The sequence below is a fragment of the Falco naumanni genome, chromosome 11 (genome assembly GCF_017639655.2).
Source record: "Falco naumanni isolate bFalNau1 chromosome 11, bFalNau1.pat, whole genome shotgun sequence".
Classification (NCBI taxonomy): Eukaryota; Metazoa; Chordata; class Aves; order Falconiformes; family Falconidae; genus Falco; species Falco naumanni.
In genome coordinates this window covers 32953062-32968598 of record NC_054064.1, presented here as the reverse complement: position 1 = coordinate 32968598, position 15537 = coordinate 32953062, and the positions used below count along the sequence as shown (strand labels likewise).

At 44.2% G+C, this 15537-nt stretch overlaps 1 protein-coding gene across 2 annotated transcripts in view; it reads right to left on the bottom strand.

Annotated features, from left to right (window-relative positions):
- Positions 1–305: 305 nt before the first annotated feature.
- CACHD1 (cache domain containing 1) overlaps positions 306–15537 on the bottom strand; it is a 121038-nt gene continuing 105806 nt past the window's right edge. The window contains exons 17-27 of one of the 2 annotated variants that reach the window (XM_040610627.1): positions 14302–14424; positions 12010–12109; positions 11772–11888; positions 10213–10373; positions 8822–8908; positions 8485–8601; positions 7412–7563; positions 6514–6675; positions 5548–5625; positions 4524–4625; positions 306–2002 (exon numbers count right to left, since the gene is read on the bottom strand). In XM_040610627.1, the coding sequence (XP_040466561.1) occupies positions 1764–2002; positions 4524–4625; positions 5548–5625; positions 6514–6675; positions 7412–7563; positions 8485–8601; positions 8822–8908; positions 10213–10373; positions 11772–11888; positions 12010–12109; positions 14302–14424 (1438 nt within the window). In that variant the 3' untranslated portion in view covers positions 306–1763. Of the gene's footprint in view, positions 2003–4523; positions 4626–5547; positions 5656–6513; positions 6676–7411; positions 7564–8484; positions 8602–8821; positions 8909–10212; positions 10374–11771; positions 11889–12009; positions 12110–14301; positions 14425–15537 lie in introns of those variants that run through there. The other variant, XM_040610628.1, reaches the window with a different exon arrangement.

The window sequence follows — 15537 nt, the reverse complement described above, 5'->3', positions numbered from 1 at the left end:
GTTTTCAGTAGCACGTAAGAAAGAAAAAAATCCAAACCAATTACTGGCTTTGGCGAGTCTATGCAGTGGCTGACCACTCCCAGAAATGTTCATTTCCCAAATAATGACCAACAGGCAAAGGAAAAAGAGCTTTAAAACACATCAATACTGTCATTTACATGTGAAGTTTAGACCTTTCAAGATTGTTGATCAAAACTACAGGAACCTGACCAAATGTTTCATTCCTGTTATAGCACTCATTCAGCCAGAAAACTAAAGGAACAGAGATAGAACAATTTCAATCTAGCCAGTTATCCACAGAACTATACTTTATATACAGTTTATTTCACTAGAGATTTTAATTTTATACATAGTATAAAGGGGTATCCTGATATCACACATAGAGTTATTTTACCGTACTGTTTAAAGAACCAATTTTTTACATATTACAGTATTAAGTACCATATTCATTAAAACAAGTGATTTTTTTAAAAAACTACATATAAATGGATGTTTATCATATGCACAGTGCAAGAATGGTTTTATATCATTGTAATCAAGAACCGTGAATCTAAAATACAACACTGTGATTTAAAACTAATTTATAATTATGATGCCCTGTGTTGTAGACAGATGGATTAATCTGTGTTTGAATTACCAAGCAATGTTAAATTCCAGACAAACAGCAGCAGCAGCTTATAATTATGATTTCAAAAAGATATCTTCCACAGTAACCCAAGTTTTACAAAACACTGGTTTATCCCTACTTCCAATCTTGACAGTGTCCTAAGGAAACAGAAGAATGGTAGAGATTTCATTTGGAATTATCTGGTAACTAATGCTAAATAAATTCTTTATTACTTTCACACAGGAGACCTTTAAGGAAGATCAAAGAGGTTAAAGATGGAGAGGTTTATGGGCAGAATTATCAGAATTTTCGCAATGGAGTACAGGATTTCTCCTCTGCAAACAGGAAGAAAATACTGTAATATAAATCAGGTTGTAATATTTACAGAAAACAATTGTGGAAAAGAAAGCATTCATAATGTAAACACGTCAGAAACGACTTCTTCATTTTCCCTTTTGCAGAGTGGGGCAGTGGATGAGTATCAGCTAATAAGAAACAGATGTCTTCCTCAGAAGAACCACTTCACCATCACAGAATATATGTGGTAGTTGTTGAGAATTGCTAACATGTTTTCTCCCCTCCCTCCCCCCAAAGTTTCAAGTTCAATAAATAGTAGAAAAATAATCCTTTACTTAAAAATCTTGAGATGCATTGTCCCAGGTTCCATACAGCAATTGTCGGAGCAGTGAACTTTCCATGCGCAAAAGAAACCGCAGAGAAACCAACAGCCTTCCCTCCCCCCCCCCCCCCCCCCCCCCCCCCCCCGCCACTTCTTAGTCTTCAGCTGCACAGATTTCTGCTCTTCCAGTTAAGGAAACCAAATCATCTCTGGCTCTTTTAAGCGCTCTCTCCCCTCTGGGCTCAGCATAACAGGGCTTCCAAAGCTTCAGCTGCTGTATAAACTTGCGTCCCTGGTCCTGGAGATCTAACGTGCCTCCTGCTCCATTTTATTAAATGTTATGTCAGGTCCATTCATCAAGCACGTTTCCCTTTCATTTCAGAGCCAACCTTACATTTATAAAAATGTAAAGCTTTTATACCTAACAGTTTACTCGGGAAGTTAGTTAAATCGTTCCTGGTGAAAAGCACAGAAACCAAGCTGCCCGTTGCCGCATGGATCATTGTTCACAAGTTCGTTTTCTTTTGTCGTTGTTCATTAGCATTCTGCATCCACAGTGTGTACCGTGACTGCAGCCTGTAAGTGGTGGCTGTGGTGAAGAGTTGGGTGGTGCAACCGGTAGTGGTGAAACTTGTGACTCAACAGGGCAGCTGTCTGAGGCGGTGTGTCCAGGTCTAAGTCTTCGTCGTGGTTTCCAACATCAACACCAGCTGACAACGGGTCATTGTTGCATGGAGGGTTTTCACTGTCTTCTTGAGGGCTCATAGTGCTGTAACCTAGAGTATTAAACATATATATTATAAAATAAATATATATCAATATATCAAATAAATCAGCAGGGCAAAGAATTAAAAGCAAGACTAAGAGGTCAATATTCCACGGTGCTGACTGCTGCACCCTTCATGGAATCAGACACAGTCAGTGCTTTATAGAGAATAAAACAATTTTCCTTAATTCATAGAAAAAGAAAAAAACCCCCACCCTCTCCTGTAAGTTCATAATGGATCCCTTTCCCTGTTGCCGCCTTTGTTTATGGACTTTGGGGACCTGTGGTCTGTACCACCCCAAACAGTAAAACACACTCACATGTTCAACAGTTTGTTATGGCAGGATTGCTAGCACTGATTTTAAAAACAAATTATTCTTTTTTTGGGGGTGGTATCTTTTCAGATATTATTGAATTTTTACAAAGAGACAAGAAACAGGTGGGTTCTACTGCTGTTACCTCTGTTCCTATCAAGCTACACTTTCCTAGGAAGGACTGCCAGCTATTGTATCTGGAAACAGCAAAACTTCTTCACATCATCTTTACAATCACAGTATTATATTTTTAAAAGGAAAAGAGCACTTTTCACCTCTTATTTGCAAAAAACAAGCACATGTTTTTAATGCTGGTGAGCTTTCCACAGAGTTAAGGAAATCTATTGAATCCACATGGGAGGTGTTTCACACAGCAGGTCCGTTAAGCCAAACAGCGCTGATGCTTGCAGCTAAGCACGCGCACACAGCACAACTCACTCAAGGCTCTCCTGTGGCTAAAGTATCTGCTCCTGGAGAACAAACCTAGGTCAGCTGTCTATAGGCATAATAAGACATACTCACTGGATATCCTAAGGAAATTATGTCACTAGGAAGCCAACAGCTAATCTTTGCAAGACAAAATTGTGCTTTCTCAGCGAGGAAGCTGTCTTGTAACAGGCCCCTCAGACATTTTCTGTTTCTTTTGAAGCAGGTGCTGGTAGTTACTATGAGATTTGAATTTACCACTGGAACCAGCTGTTACCACCCAAAATCAGTCTGCAGTACAAACAAAACCACCTCAGTATTTCTAAATGCAAAAAACACACATGAAATTTAAAAAGGAAAAGGATCTTGCGTTCGTTAGAAAAATAATCCTTCTCAGAAAACTTTGGCTAAGAACTGAAAAAACACTAGCGCTTCTAAGCATCTCGGTCAGGTTTTCAGCTTGAGACACCTAAAAGAAATGTGTTAAAAATACCGGGCTAAGTACCCACAGCTGGTTCTCACTTGCCATGGTCTGAGTCATGGCTTCTAGCTGGCAGAGAGGAACTGGGGAAGAAGACTGGGCAGCCCTTTGAAGAAGATGGAATTACAGAAACTAAACCTAGAAGCAGACATCTCAGAAATAGGTAGACAGTTACCCTGCTAACCCTGACACGCTGACTAGAAAGATGGGAAGGATTTGCCAGGTCTACAAAAAATGGAGCAAAAGGAGCATTAGCCTAGCAAATCTGCCTCAGCACAGGTAATCTGACCCCAAATCCAGGGTAATTCCTCGCAGAGCAAGATTGCCTCTCAGACATCTGTTCAGCGACGCTCCAAGGCTTTGGCCTTCCGATTGCCAGTCTCTCAGCAATTCCATTACTGCAACCACTGTCTTAATAATTGAACAGGTCTGCTGTAACATATCCAGCCACTACCCCAGGCAGCTAGAGCTGACATCTGTGGCAGACTGCCTTGTCTAACCCTCCTCTTAATTTATATTAAGCCTCCTCATGAGTCAACAGCATTACACCCTTCTAAGAGCTTTCAGGATTTAAGACGACTTAGTCTCAGGGCATGACAGACATATCAAAAGTCCCTCAACCTAAACAGGGTTGAAGTGTGTGTGCATGGCAGACATATATGGCTGAACCCCCTTCATCACTATACATGTACGCAGTTAACGTTGATCATTATTTGCTTAAAGGAGACGTAAGAGATCCTCTGCGCTGATGCTATGGACTGGATGTGCAACAGAGGCAGCACCTGGTCTCTAAATCCTTGCTTGCTTTACCCCAGCAAACGCAGGCGTCCAGCATGTGCTGCTAGAACTTTATGAAAGGTGTGTATGTCACATCAAAGAGAAGAGCAGCAGAGATGCTGCCTTGGGTGCAAGGGATTTTCCTTCTCTCGTTCGGTAGGAGAGGTCCATTATCTCAACTGAACACGTGGGTTGTTAGGGCTGGCAGCGGAAAAGGAGCGTGGTAAATGCAGTACCATTTCTGTCGGTCTGAATTCCGGTCACCCAGTGAAGCTGGCAGAACCCAGAGCCAGCCAGGAGGCGCACGGCACTCAGCTGCTGCTACAGTACCACTCTGAGAAAGCCAGCTCCCTCGCTGGGCAGCGTCATCTGCTGAAGGGTGTCAAAACTGTTTAACTGTGAAGCAATAAGGAGCAAAGGTTTTTGTTTTACTCTGGTTTTAGCAGCCTTATCTGCAACGTGCCAGATAAACGAAGGAAACCAAGTAACCACAATGATTAGCCTGGGGCCAGGGCAGTGGTTCAAGGTCTTACCGTGGTCGCTTTCTGTTCCCGATCGCCCCCAGTACCGGCGTCTTCGTTCAGGGCTGTGAGCGTGCCGCTCTATTACCGCTGCTATAAATCGAGTGTTACTAACTGGGAGAGAGAAACAAACAGAACTGGTTTTAAAGAAAGTGCTTTTACTGAATTATATCAGTGGGACAAATCAGGCGCAGGGGAATAGGCTTTCTGCAAACTAGTTCTTCTCAAATACTACTCCTTTTAAGAAGACTGTCAAGCGACAGAGGAGTAGGAGTAAAGAGTGTGGAATAGATGAAGATCCAGTCGAACTCATTCACCTCATCTGCTTGGATTAACAGAAGTTAGAGAATTACTGTACCAATGCTAAAGAACCTGTGGCAGCACTGAAAGCTGACTGGAAACTAAAAAGGACTTGGAGAAGCAGTAGATGCAAGCCATGAGATGCAGATATGCTTGTTTTTCGATCTTTGAGTGTTGACACAGTTTCAAATCTTGGGTATTGTTTTAATTCTGCTTTAGCGAGGGCCCAGAGACAAGGGATCTGGTCTGACCCAATTTAGGTGCACCAGCTCATCTTACAGTACACTGGTAATCGTATGCAAAGTGCCGTTTTTACTCAACAGTAAAGAAGTACAAGCATCCCAGATCAAAGCAAAGAAAATTTACTGCTACATGTGTTGAGCGTACATGCCAGCCTGGGCCCCTGCCTTCCAAGGCTGACCACAGGTAAGAGTTTTCCATACCCTGTACCATCACAATTGCAATTTTTAAGCTCATCAGAACTATTTCTGGAAGTGGTCGTGATGGGGGGGCATCAGGGACAAACCTCCTCCACATAAAAAATGTAATTTTTCAGCATGAAAAAAAAGGGTGCACCAGAAGCTACAGCTTAAGTTAAAATGCTGTGCTGTCACTTTCTACTGCTAATCAGCACAGGGCTTCCTCACATATTTTTAATACTAGCGTATCAAGAAAAAAAAAAGGCTCATTTAATCTCCCCCATCCCACCCCCCCAGCAAAGTGATTTGGTACTTACTGATTCCTCTGTCTTCATGGCTGTCGTCGTCTCTCTCGTCCCTATCATTTTCCAGGTTCGACATACGCACTGACATTTCTACACACCATTACAAACAGAAAAATGCAACTGTTAAGAGAAAAATTTTGGATCATCTTACTAACGGCTGTCACCCTGGTAATATAGTGGAAGCATTCTGTGTTACTGTGTGAGGAGACGCAGTCTGAGCTTCGTGTGCTCTTTTCCCAAGACAGATGGGGCTAGGGATACCAGGAAAACATCACAGCTCACCTCCCCCTGAAAGGAACAGGCTTTCAAGTTCTGAAGAAAGTTAACTGATTCAAAACGGAGCCAGGATACAATCAAATATAGAAGTAATTAGCCTTGATCACACTTCTCACCCTCTGTATCTTTCTACCGGTACCCTTTCTCCCAAACAGTTTTGTCTCTCAGACTTCAGCGGTTTTATCTATGTATGGATACTCCGTAAACATCACACAGACCAAAAACGGGAAACACAAGTTAAAGAAAAGACACGTCCCAAACAGCCCAAGCAGAAAAGGTGTGAAAACTGTAATACTCCCCAAAGCACCGCCCTTGTGCAGAAATATGCAACTGGCATGCTATGACAAGGCCCAGAAAGCTGTGAAGCTGGGCTTATCATTGCAGCTCTACAAAAAGTGTGACTTCAGCTTCCTGACAAGAACAGCATGTTCAGGTTTTTGGGCAGGCTCTCCTCAGGCGGCAGCAGGTCTGGCTGCACCAAGGAGAGTGCACAAAGCACCCTGGATAAGACTTGACTTTTAGAAGAGTTGGCAAAAGGGAAATAAAATGGGCTGAAGCATTGAAACCAATCCAAAGAAAGAGGGTTTGGATTTTTTTGTTTGCTTAGTTTTGGGGGGTGTGTGTGTTTGGTTTTGGTTCTTGTTTTGTTGGGTTTTTTTAACTCCCACCCTACGATTTCTCTCTCAAGAGTTATCAGCTCACCCTGGGCAGCCAAAGGTGACATGTGCTGGTGACTCCTCCGATGTATCTGGTGGCGATACGCGTATACTGCTAGGACAAGCACCATAATGCAGCCCATAATGCCTCCAGCCACCGGGCCAACCGGTGCACTTTTGATCATGTTCAGAGTGATTACCTCATCTCCTAAATCAAAAGGGACAAAACAGAGGAAAAACACCCATTAACGCTCTGCAGAAAGGTTTAAATCAACATCTCTCAAGATTAAGAGATGATCCTGAAGGTTTTCTGGGTGCTTAACTGCGCACACACAGGACAGCACACTTTAAATTGAAGAAATTCAGAGGGGGTATATCTTAAAGACACAAACGTACAGCTACACCCTGTGGTGACTGAGGTACGGACTTTGCAAGGATGGTGAAGCAAAGGCCTTTATCGTTAGTTACATCTTTTATAACTTTATACTCTGCACACGCGCTGCTAAAAGCTTTATTATTGGTCAAAGTCTACCACCCACGCGCCCAGCCACTGTTCACTATAGGCTACTCTCTGCTGTTCATGCTGCCTCCTTATCTTCCAGAGGTGAGATCACACCCCTCCTTTGTTTCTGTCTCATCTGGGTTTCTTCTCACACTTCCTCAAAGTTATTTACTTCTTTGCTCACGGTCACAGCTGCACATTATCAATGTCAAACCCACCGTCTCCATACTCTACAACATGCAGCTACACATCGATATTTTCAAAAACGTGATACTCACAACAGGCCTGATGCTACCTCTTTACTGCTTGATGCACTATTTATGCTAATTCACCACTCGCGAAAGAGATAAACATGTTACGTGAAGCATGCTCTGACACTGAAAGTGCATGTTATTGAATACAAACAGTGAAATGCAGCGTCTGTTCAGAAAGGCAGAGTTACCTATTGCTCCCAAGTCATCCACGTACGGGCTCTTTGCTCCCACAATGCCGCCAAAGCATTCCTTCTGAGGGGCACAATAGGACTTGTCCAGATGGGTCTTCCCATCACTGTCTACCATACACCACTCGCAGTCCAACACCCCAAAGCAATCCCTGAAAATTAAAAATGAAAGCGTTCACTGCTTTTCATTTGACATGGCTCAGTCTGTTTTAGAATTGCAAGACAGAGGGAGGCCAAAATCATCCATAAACCCTCATGTACATAACATTTGGCCACAAAAAGCTTCTCATTAAAATGCTTAAGTGCCACAAGGGAAGTTATTATACAGGGAAGCCGCATCTTCAGTATGCATCCTCCAAGCCCGCTTGCTTTGCTTTTTTCCTCCGTTCCTCAGCCTGAGCAAAAGAACAACCTACTTATAACGCCTCCAATATGACATTTCTCAGCGTGGCGAAATGTGACTACAGTTCCACCCTTTTTCTGCACTCCTTTGGAAGATGGAAGAAAGGATTTGGAACGTCTGGTCAGAGCATGGCACGTTCCAGCAATTGCAGCTCCCTGGAGACTGCTCATAACTAGCAAAAAATAAGCCCCCAAGCTTCTCTACGTAATGCCAGGAGTAGAACAGGGAAGCAGGAAACCAGAAGGGACATGCAGCTACCACCTCTAATGTGCTCCAATGTTACCACCACCGAAGCTCCGTCTACTTTCTGTGAACACATTTCTCTGGGAGGCGGACAAATGTATCAGCACTATCCATTTTGCAAAAAGGTAGAATTCATTGTCCTTTCAACAGCAAATCTTCCACATGTACAACCCTTGGATGTGAGAGCCACAGAGCGTGATGGGAAAGCCGTTTGTTTGCCATTAATGGTGTTACGCGACTCAAATGGGAATACTGAGGTCTGTTTCTGCACTGCAGCACACCACTGTCATTGCTGTGTGCTGTAATATTTCATCCTGGCATCACACTTCTTTTTTTCCCCCTCTCTAAAATGTGTAAGGAAGAGCTATTTTAATGGAACTATTTCAAGAAGATGGTACAACTTGATCGATGCAGAACGCCACTTTACCCGCTCTCTGTTCTCTGATTGCACTGCGTGTTAATACACTGCGGGAGAGCATCCTGCAGGCTCGGATCGATTGCCGTGAAAGTCATTGGCTCCTGATGAACTTCACAACTCGGATTCCTACATTGGGGCAAAAAGTAAAGCCTTGTATTATAAAAATAGTCAAAGCACAAACAAGGAAAACTATCATGTTCACCTATGACGCATCATCTGCTTAATTATATTTAAATTACTGTCTATTCTATCCTCTATCACCTGTACGTTAGCATGAGCAAACAAGTAACTTTGTTAATTAGCTTCTGTACCGTGCTGTGCCTTTTCGGAGGAGGCTGGTTCTCACCTGCTCTCGGCGTTGGTGAGGTTGCCGGTACATTCATTTACCTCCAGAGGGCACTCACAAGGGCACTCGCATTCGTTCTGTTCCATTCTTCAGGGGCAGAAAACACACAGAAAAATGCATCAGACCTTGCAGGATGATTTTAACCCCCCAGTGCAGCTCCGGAACAGCCGTTCACCACGGAGAAGGCTGTTCAGTAACCTTTCTCGTTCCCCCAGGAACACAGGGATCGCTCTGTTCTGCACTGGGCCTGAGGGCAATGCCATCAGAGCGCCTCTCTGGCCTGTTACCCATCCCCTGAAAGGTCAAATGAAGACAACCGCTGGACAAGTCTCAGATCTAGACACAAAGATCCAGCTTGCCAGTGCAACAAACATGTAACGATGCTGGCGTAGGCAAAATCTCCTGCAAGCGCCAGAATCCCCTCAATCAAAAACTACACCAATCCACATAAAATCGCAGGTACCGATATGCCAGCACAAAGGGCCTGACCCACAGCTAACTGACCCTGAGAAACTGAACCTCTCACCGTCTTTTACCATGTCAAGAACAACCAGCCCGTGCTTTAATACACTGATGATATGGCAAACGATTAGAGGTATGCTATGTCGCTGTCCTGCTTTCGGCTAGGATAGAGTTTATTTCCTTCTGCATCGCCGGTTTTGGATTTAGTATGAGAATAATGTTGGTAACGCGCCGATGTTTTAGTTGTGGCCGAGCAGGGCTCGCTCTAACTCAGGGGTTTGCCAGGCTCCCCCTGCCCTGCCAGCGAGCACCTGCACAGGGAGCCGGGAGGCAGCGTGGCCAGGGCAGCTGGCCCAAACTAGCCAAAGGGCTAGTCCATGCCGTACGATGTCATGCTCGGTATATAAACTGGGGGAGCTGGCTGGGAGCCATCACTCACCGCTCGGGGACTGGCTGGGCATCGGTCAGCAGGGGGTGAGCCCTTGTATTGTACATCACTTGGGGTGGGGTTTTTTGGTTTTTTTCCTCTTGGATTTTATCCCTCCCTCTCCCTCGCCTCTTCATTACAATTATTATTGCTGTTGCTGTTCTTATTATATTTACTTTATTTCATTATTAAACTGTTCTTAACTCAACACTAAAACCACAGGTTTTACCTTTTTCCGATTCTCCTCCCCATGCCACTGGGCCAGGGGCAGTGAGTGAGCAGCTGTGTGGTACTTAGCTGCCAGCTGAGGTTACACCACGACAGACACCACGCCTCTCACAAACAGCACACGTGAAGTAACTATTCTGTTTTCACTTCAGCTTTGCACTGCATGTTTTCATTTAGCTTATAAAATAAATGTGCTTTTATGAACCTTGACTCAAGAAAGAGGAAAGCAGTAAATGCCTGGACCAGCCCCGTTCACTTCCAATCTCTTGCTCACCTGTGGCAGTTGAGGCAGAGTCTGTCTACCATACTGCAGGCACAGAAGGCGAGTGAATCGCAGGTCTCATTGACAATTCCCACGAAGGCGTTGGTGCCTGGGATTCTCGTCAGCCTGTACTTGGAGCAGTGACTGCCGTGCACAAGGTTTGTCAGATCACCCTAGGTAAAAAACAGATAGTGTCAACGGTGCAGCAAGAAATAGGTTGTTTTAGGGAGTGGAACATCTTCCCCTTTCCAAGGAAACCTACAGAACTGAGGGAACACACATGCACGGGAGCACCACCTTCACAAATACGAGGCTTACAAAATTGTTCATCCAGCTGTTGAACTTTGCTTCCAAGCCACTGCTGGGTGGAAAGACTTTGCTGAAGATAGAACAAAACAGGCTTAGCTTGTAAACACTATGAGGTGTGGCAGCAGCATGGAGTCCGATATCCCGTCAACGGCAGATTACGTTTCAGTCCTTCGCATCGCTCACCAACCCATCCCTGCAGTGCCAGCCATCGGTGACCTCCGCAACGAGGCTCTGTGCTGACAGGAAGGCACCATCACAACTTGTGGAAAACTTCCTGGCACATGTATTGTAAGAAAAATGCACCACAGCACTGTACAGCTGTGATCTACTTGGTAGGCAGATTCATTCCTGGTTCCTATTTGCATGCCACCGTCTTAATTTTTTGCTCTGTCCTATACAATTTCCTTTACAGTAGTACACTTTCTATTTTGCATTTCAAGTGTGGGGAAAACGTTTAAGCCTACCTGACATAAATCAACGTATTCTGATATAACTTTCAAATAGTTTTGACACTCATATCCCACCTTCTCCTCCCTGTAATAATTGAAAAGTATTACTTAAAGAGCAGCTTCTCTCACAGAGTGTAACAACTTCTGAGTAATCCTGCAGGGGCTGATATGCGGCACTGCTACCAGCATTCACGGCACAGCGAGAGGACAGCCCCTAGCTTAGACCTCTTGGCATGGCTGAGCGCAGGAGGAAGCTCATACATGACCTGTGGGGCCTGCAGGGCATTCGGGTGTCCAGAGACTGCAGCCTGACAAACACTACTCCGTGAATGCTCACGTACATTGCATCCATAAATCCATTTATCTGGACACCTAACTAAAAGGTATCAGAGACCCTTACTACCCGTGTCACAGGAGGACGTTACACTGGTCAGAGTGGGAAGCCAGAGGTCAGGTCAGAGGATCCAAAGTAAAAAATCCCAACTACTGCTGGAAAGTCCTCACCTAACAACAGAGACCCGCTCGCTCTTATTTTCATGATGCTGGATGAGACTCAGCAGACATCAACCACAGCTGGCCGGCGATCACATGCGTAAATCCCTTGTATGTCAACTGACTCCTCGTGCGAGCACAGTTTGTGCAGTCCAGATCGCTGATTTGTGTTTGGAGAGGGCGGACGGAGGCCAATCCACACGGAAGGCTGGCTTCCAGCCTCAGCTGCGGATCCTGGCAAGCATTTGCGTTTCCACCAGAAGAAACCCAACCCAACCAAAGTACGCTCAAAAGCAAAATAAAATAGAAAAACACACTTACCACTAAGCTGGTATTAAATTTATAAAACCGCTGAACTGTTCTGTCACTGAAGCTGTTGCAGAGGTTTTTCTTGACAAAGTTTGGGTGGTTCAGAATGTCATTTGCTACCAGAGGTTCCTAGGCAAAAACCATAGGATTTTACGCCTTTGAAGTCAGACACGAACAGCAGCTTCTCTGCAGTCCTTAGACCTCAAAAATTAGAAAAGGTAGGAATAACCCAAGAAGAAAGGAACCAGACCTTGTGCGTAATGTGCTGTTGCTCCACCGGTGCGTGTCCCTTGGGATCGATGAGGGTTGGGTGGGCCACAAGGTACCCTCTGTCCTCCATGATAAAGCACCTGCCCAGAACAAACAAAGCGGAGAGCCTCCCATTAGACCTCCTCGGGCTTTCGAGAAACACGGTGAAATAAAACACGATCGGAAACGTACAGCTAGAGGAAGGATTTTTAAAGGCTTCTGTTTCCTAAAATAACAGGGACATTAAACAAATTCACTGCAAAATATCTGTAAAGAATACATTGGGGATTTCCCTGAAGCTTTTAATTCTGTCACTGTTACAACAAGCCTGGACCATTAAGGACTTGAAAATGGAACTGATTAGAAAGAGAAAGGAAAACTGATCAGTGCGTTGTCTTGTCTGATTGAGGAAGATCCAGAAATAAATGAAGCATAATGAACTTGGAAAGCTTTAACAGTTTATTAATCTACTACGTTAACTAATTAAACAGAGATTTCACACTCTCCGTTAATGACCTCCCGCTTTAGAATTCAATTTTAAACAGAGAGATAAATCACTCCCGTTTCACTCTCAGCCTTCCCAACCTTTCCTCTCCCTTTTCAGCTCTTCCCATTAGTTTCCCGTGTGATCTCAGGGAAATGATGTCAGATCCGTGCCCTTATCTAGAAAGCAGTGTGCTGCAAGGTTTTAATCCGTAATGTTTTTGGCATCTCCCGTTTCCATAGCCGCAGACAGCTGCGCTGGGGAAGGCGTAGGAGCGAGTGGCACTGGGGACAGCACAGCCTGTGCCAAGATCAAGAGAATCGGTGGCCGCAGAAGGGAGACCGAGGAGGTTAATGTGACCACTCCGTGCTCCCGAAGAGCACAGTGGGGTAGCAGCCACGTTCCCCTGCGCAGCGCGGCTTCGGCTGGGCCCCACAGCTGCCCCACTGCCCCGGCCTCCTGCCTGGTGGGCACTTCAGGCAGCGTTAAAGCCTGCGATTCCCATGGCAGTCTGCTCTGTAAAGTTCTACTTACGTCGGCTCACGGAGGGCGGCAGCAGACAGAATGCAAAGCAATCAGCACAGGATAGATGGGACCGCACACTTTAAGTACACAAAGGAGTCATTAAAACTTTTAGTTGGATGGGGTTTTTTTACTGCCCCAAACTGTTTGGGTTTTGCATTAGAAGTTCATGTAGTGATGTTGCTTTTTCTCTTTTTTCCGAAAGATGCTATAGGAAACAGGAGAACGAGTAGGCTCGTGACTACCCCAGAATAACTGCAGAGAGAAAAGGCTCAGTAGAGATACATCTAAAACAAAATGCCAACGCCTACCAGACAGAATAGTTGCCTCTTAATACCTGCGTGCATTTTACACAGAGGCCATAAGCATTAGATCTGGCTTCTACATTAGAAACGTCTAACAAAACTTTTAACAATACGCTTGAAATTCCTCATTTCGGGAATGCAGAAACAGAATAAAGCACCTGACCCCATTGACTATTAGTAGTTTTTAACTGAAATGAAAGGAATGCCAAACCAGAAATGCTGATTGGTTTGTTGTTTTTTTTTTTAGTACACCATAAAATATATAAAAAAATACCCAAATCAAAAAAGAACTGTGAGGATGACAGAAACCCACTTCCCTTCCTAAATTTAAGGTTTAAAAACAAAGAAGCAACAACAATGCCCAAACCATGTTATTAACTTACTCTAGATTCAAACCAGAGTCTACTTCTGCCCCTCCCATGTGATTTTTCAAAAAAAGGGTAAAGGGGAACAATTAAGATACACGTAAGTCTAAATAAAATTAGATACTTCTGAGACTTCTGACTATTGCTGTGCTATATATTTCTGAGAAAAACGTAACAAAAGTTTATTTTATTAACCACAGTTAAAACAAATAGAGATGATACATCACCATTACATGCTCACAGTAACCAAGTAAGTAAAATGAAAACAAACAGAAGTGGATAGGAAATGTGTTCGTAACATTTTTTTTGCCAAGGATTTCAGCGAAGTCTAAATTTAACTGAAAAAAAAATATCAGTTATCTACTGTTTTCATATTCCTGCAGACTGTTTACTTGGCTGATGACAGTTTGATCTTGAGTAACAAAAAAAGTCTACCTAATCTTTATGAGAACAAGTAGTACAAATTTTAGTGGAAATAAGAGAACATACACTGAAAGTAACAGATTCCTAGAGTAAGTTAAGTCGGAAAGTACCTCTGGGTCTTTCAGTTAAAGAGGGAAGAAGAAGAAGAAGAAAAAAAGGCTTTAACTATTTATTGCCTGGAAGGAAGGGTTTACCTGATTTTGTTTCCTCCGTCTTGGTTACACACTGGCAACAGATCCATGAGAACTTTGTAGAAGTATCGCAGGGTGAAGTCAATGCCCATTACTGCCACTGAATGTCCTGAAGACATCTGTGCGCTGCAAAGAGGGGAGGAAAAAAAGGAAAAAGGCTTTCATGGCTGTATTAATAATTACTATTTTAATTACTTAGTTCCCTGCTTTAAAAGCAGACTGGCTTCCCTGGCATATAAATGACCAGCTCAAATCCACACCTCCACACTGAAGCTCAGTTCACCCCGCTTGTGTTTAAATCAACAGTCTGAGCAGCTGTGAAGGGAGAGAACAGCATCTCAACAGTGTTAGTTATTTGCTGCCAGTCCTGAAGTCTCTCCACAAAAATTGCACCTCATTACAACCAGCATGTGGAAGAGACAGGACCCAGCCCAGGACTGGATCACACCCCAGAACTGACCCTTCTCCCTCGACCCTTACACACACCCCCACCACCTATACACATTCAGTATCTGGCAACACAAATTAGGACTAAAAATTCCCCACCCGCACAAACGAGCGCAGGACGCAGCTCCTGCACTCCCAGCACCTGAACCCCCACCGCATCAGCGGGGGTTATGTTCTGCACTGCTCCTCTGCTCAGCCCCCAGCATCACGGCCTGACTATGAAGCTGCCACAAACATTTTGCTAAATCCTTAAAATTCCAAAGTGTAAGAGTGATTACGAATTTCAGCCAGAAAATAGAGGAAAACAGTATTTATTCGGGTGGGTTATGAAAATGATGATATGATGTGGTGGTGTGCAGTAGCCTGCGGCTGGACCGGCTGACGAGGGAATCTGTCACTCCTCCACTTCCAACACCCAAATTCTCAAGGTTTGCTTCCCGCAGCACTGCGGAGGCACGGCCAGGCCACGTTAGCTCCCGTCCCTGAAGGATGCTAAACGTTCAGCTCATCCTCAGATCGCAGGGCATGCTATTTTGCACCTATGTGGGCTTTATCCCGGTGACCAAGGAGACACCTTTGACTTGCTGTTTTTTAAAATGTACTTTCCTAAGTAATTTTATCTCTGAAGATAGGAATAAAAACGTTTAGAAAAAGAAGATACTGAATGGCACAGCTGGACTGCACAAAGTAGAGGCTGCTGGCGAGACCTTATCAATACAAACCCAACTCTGTTTACTGCACTGAAGTTTGTTTGCTTTTATAGAGGTACAGTGAAGATGTAGTCAAATCTAA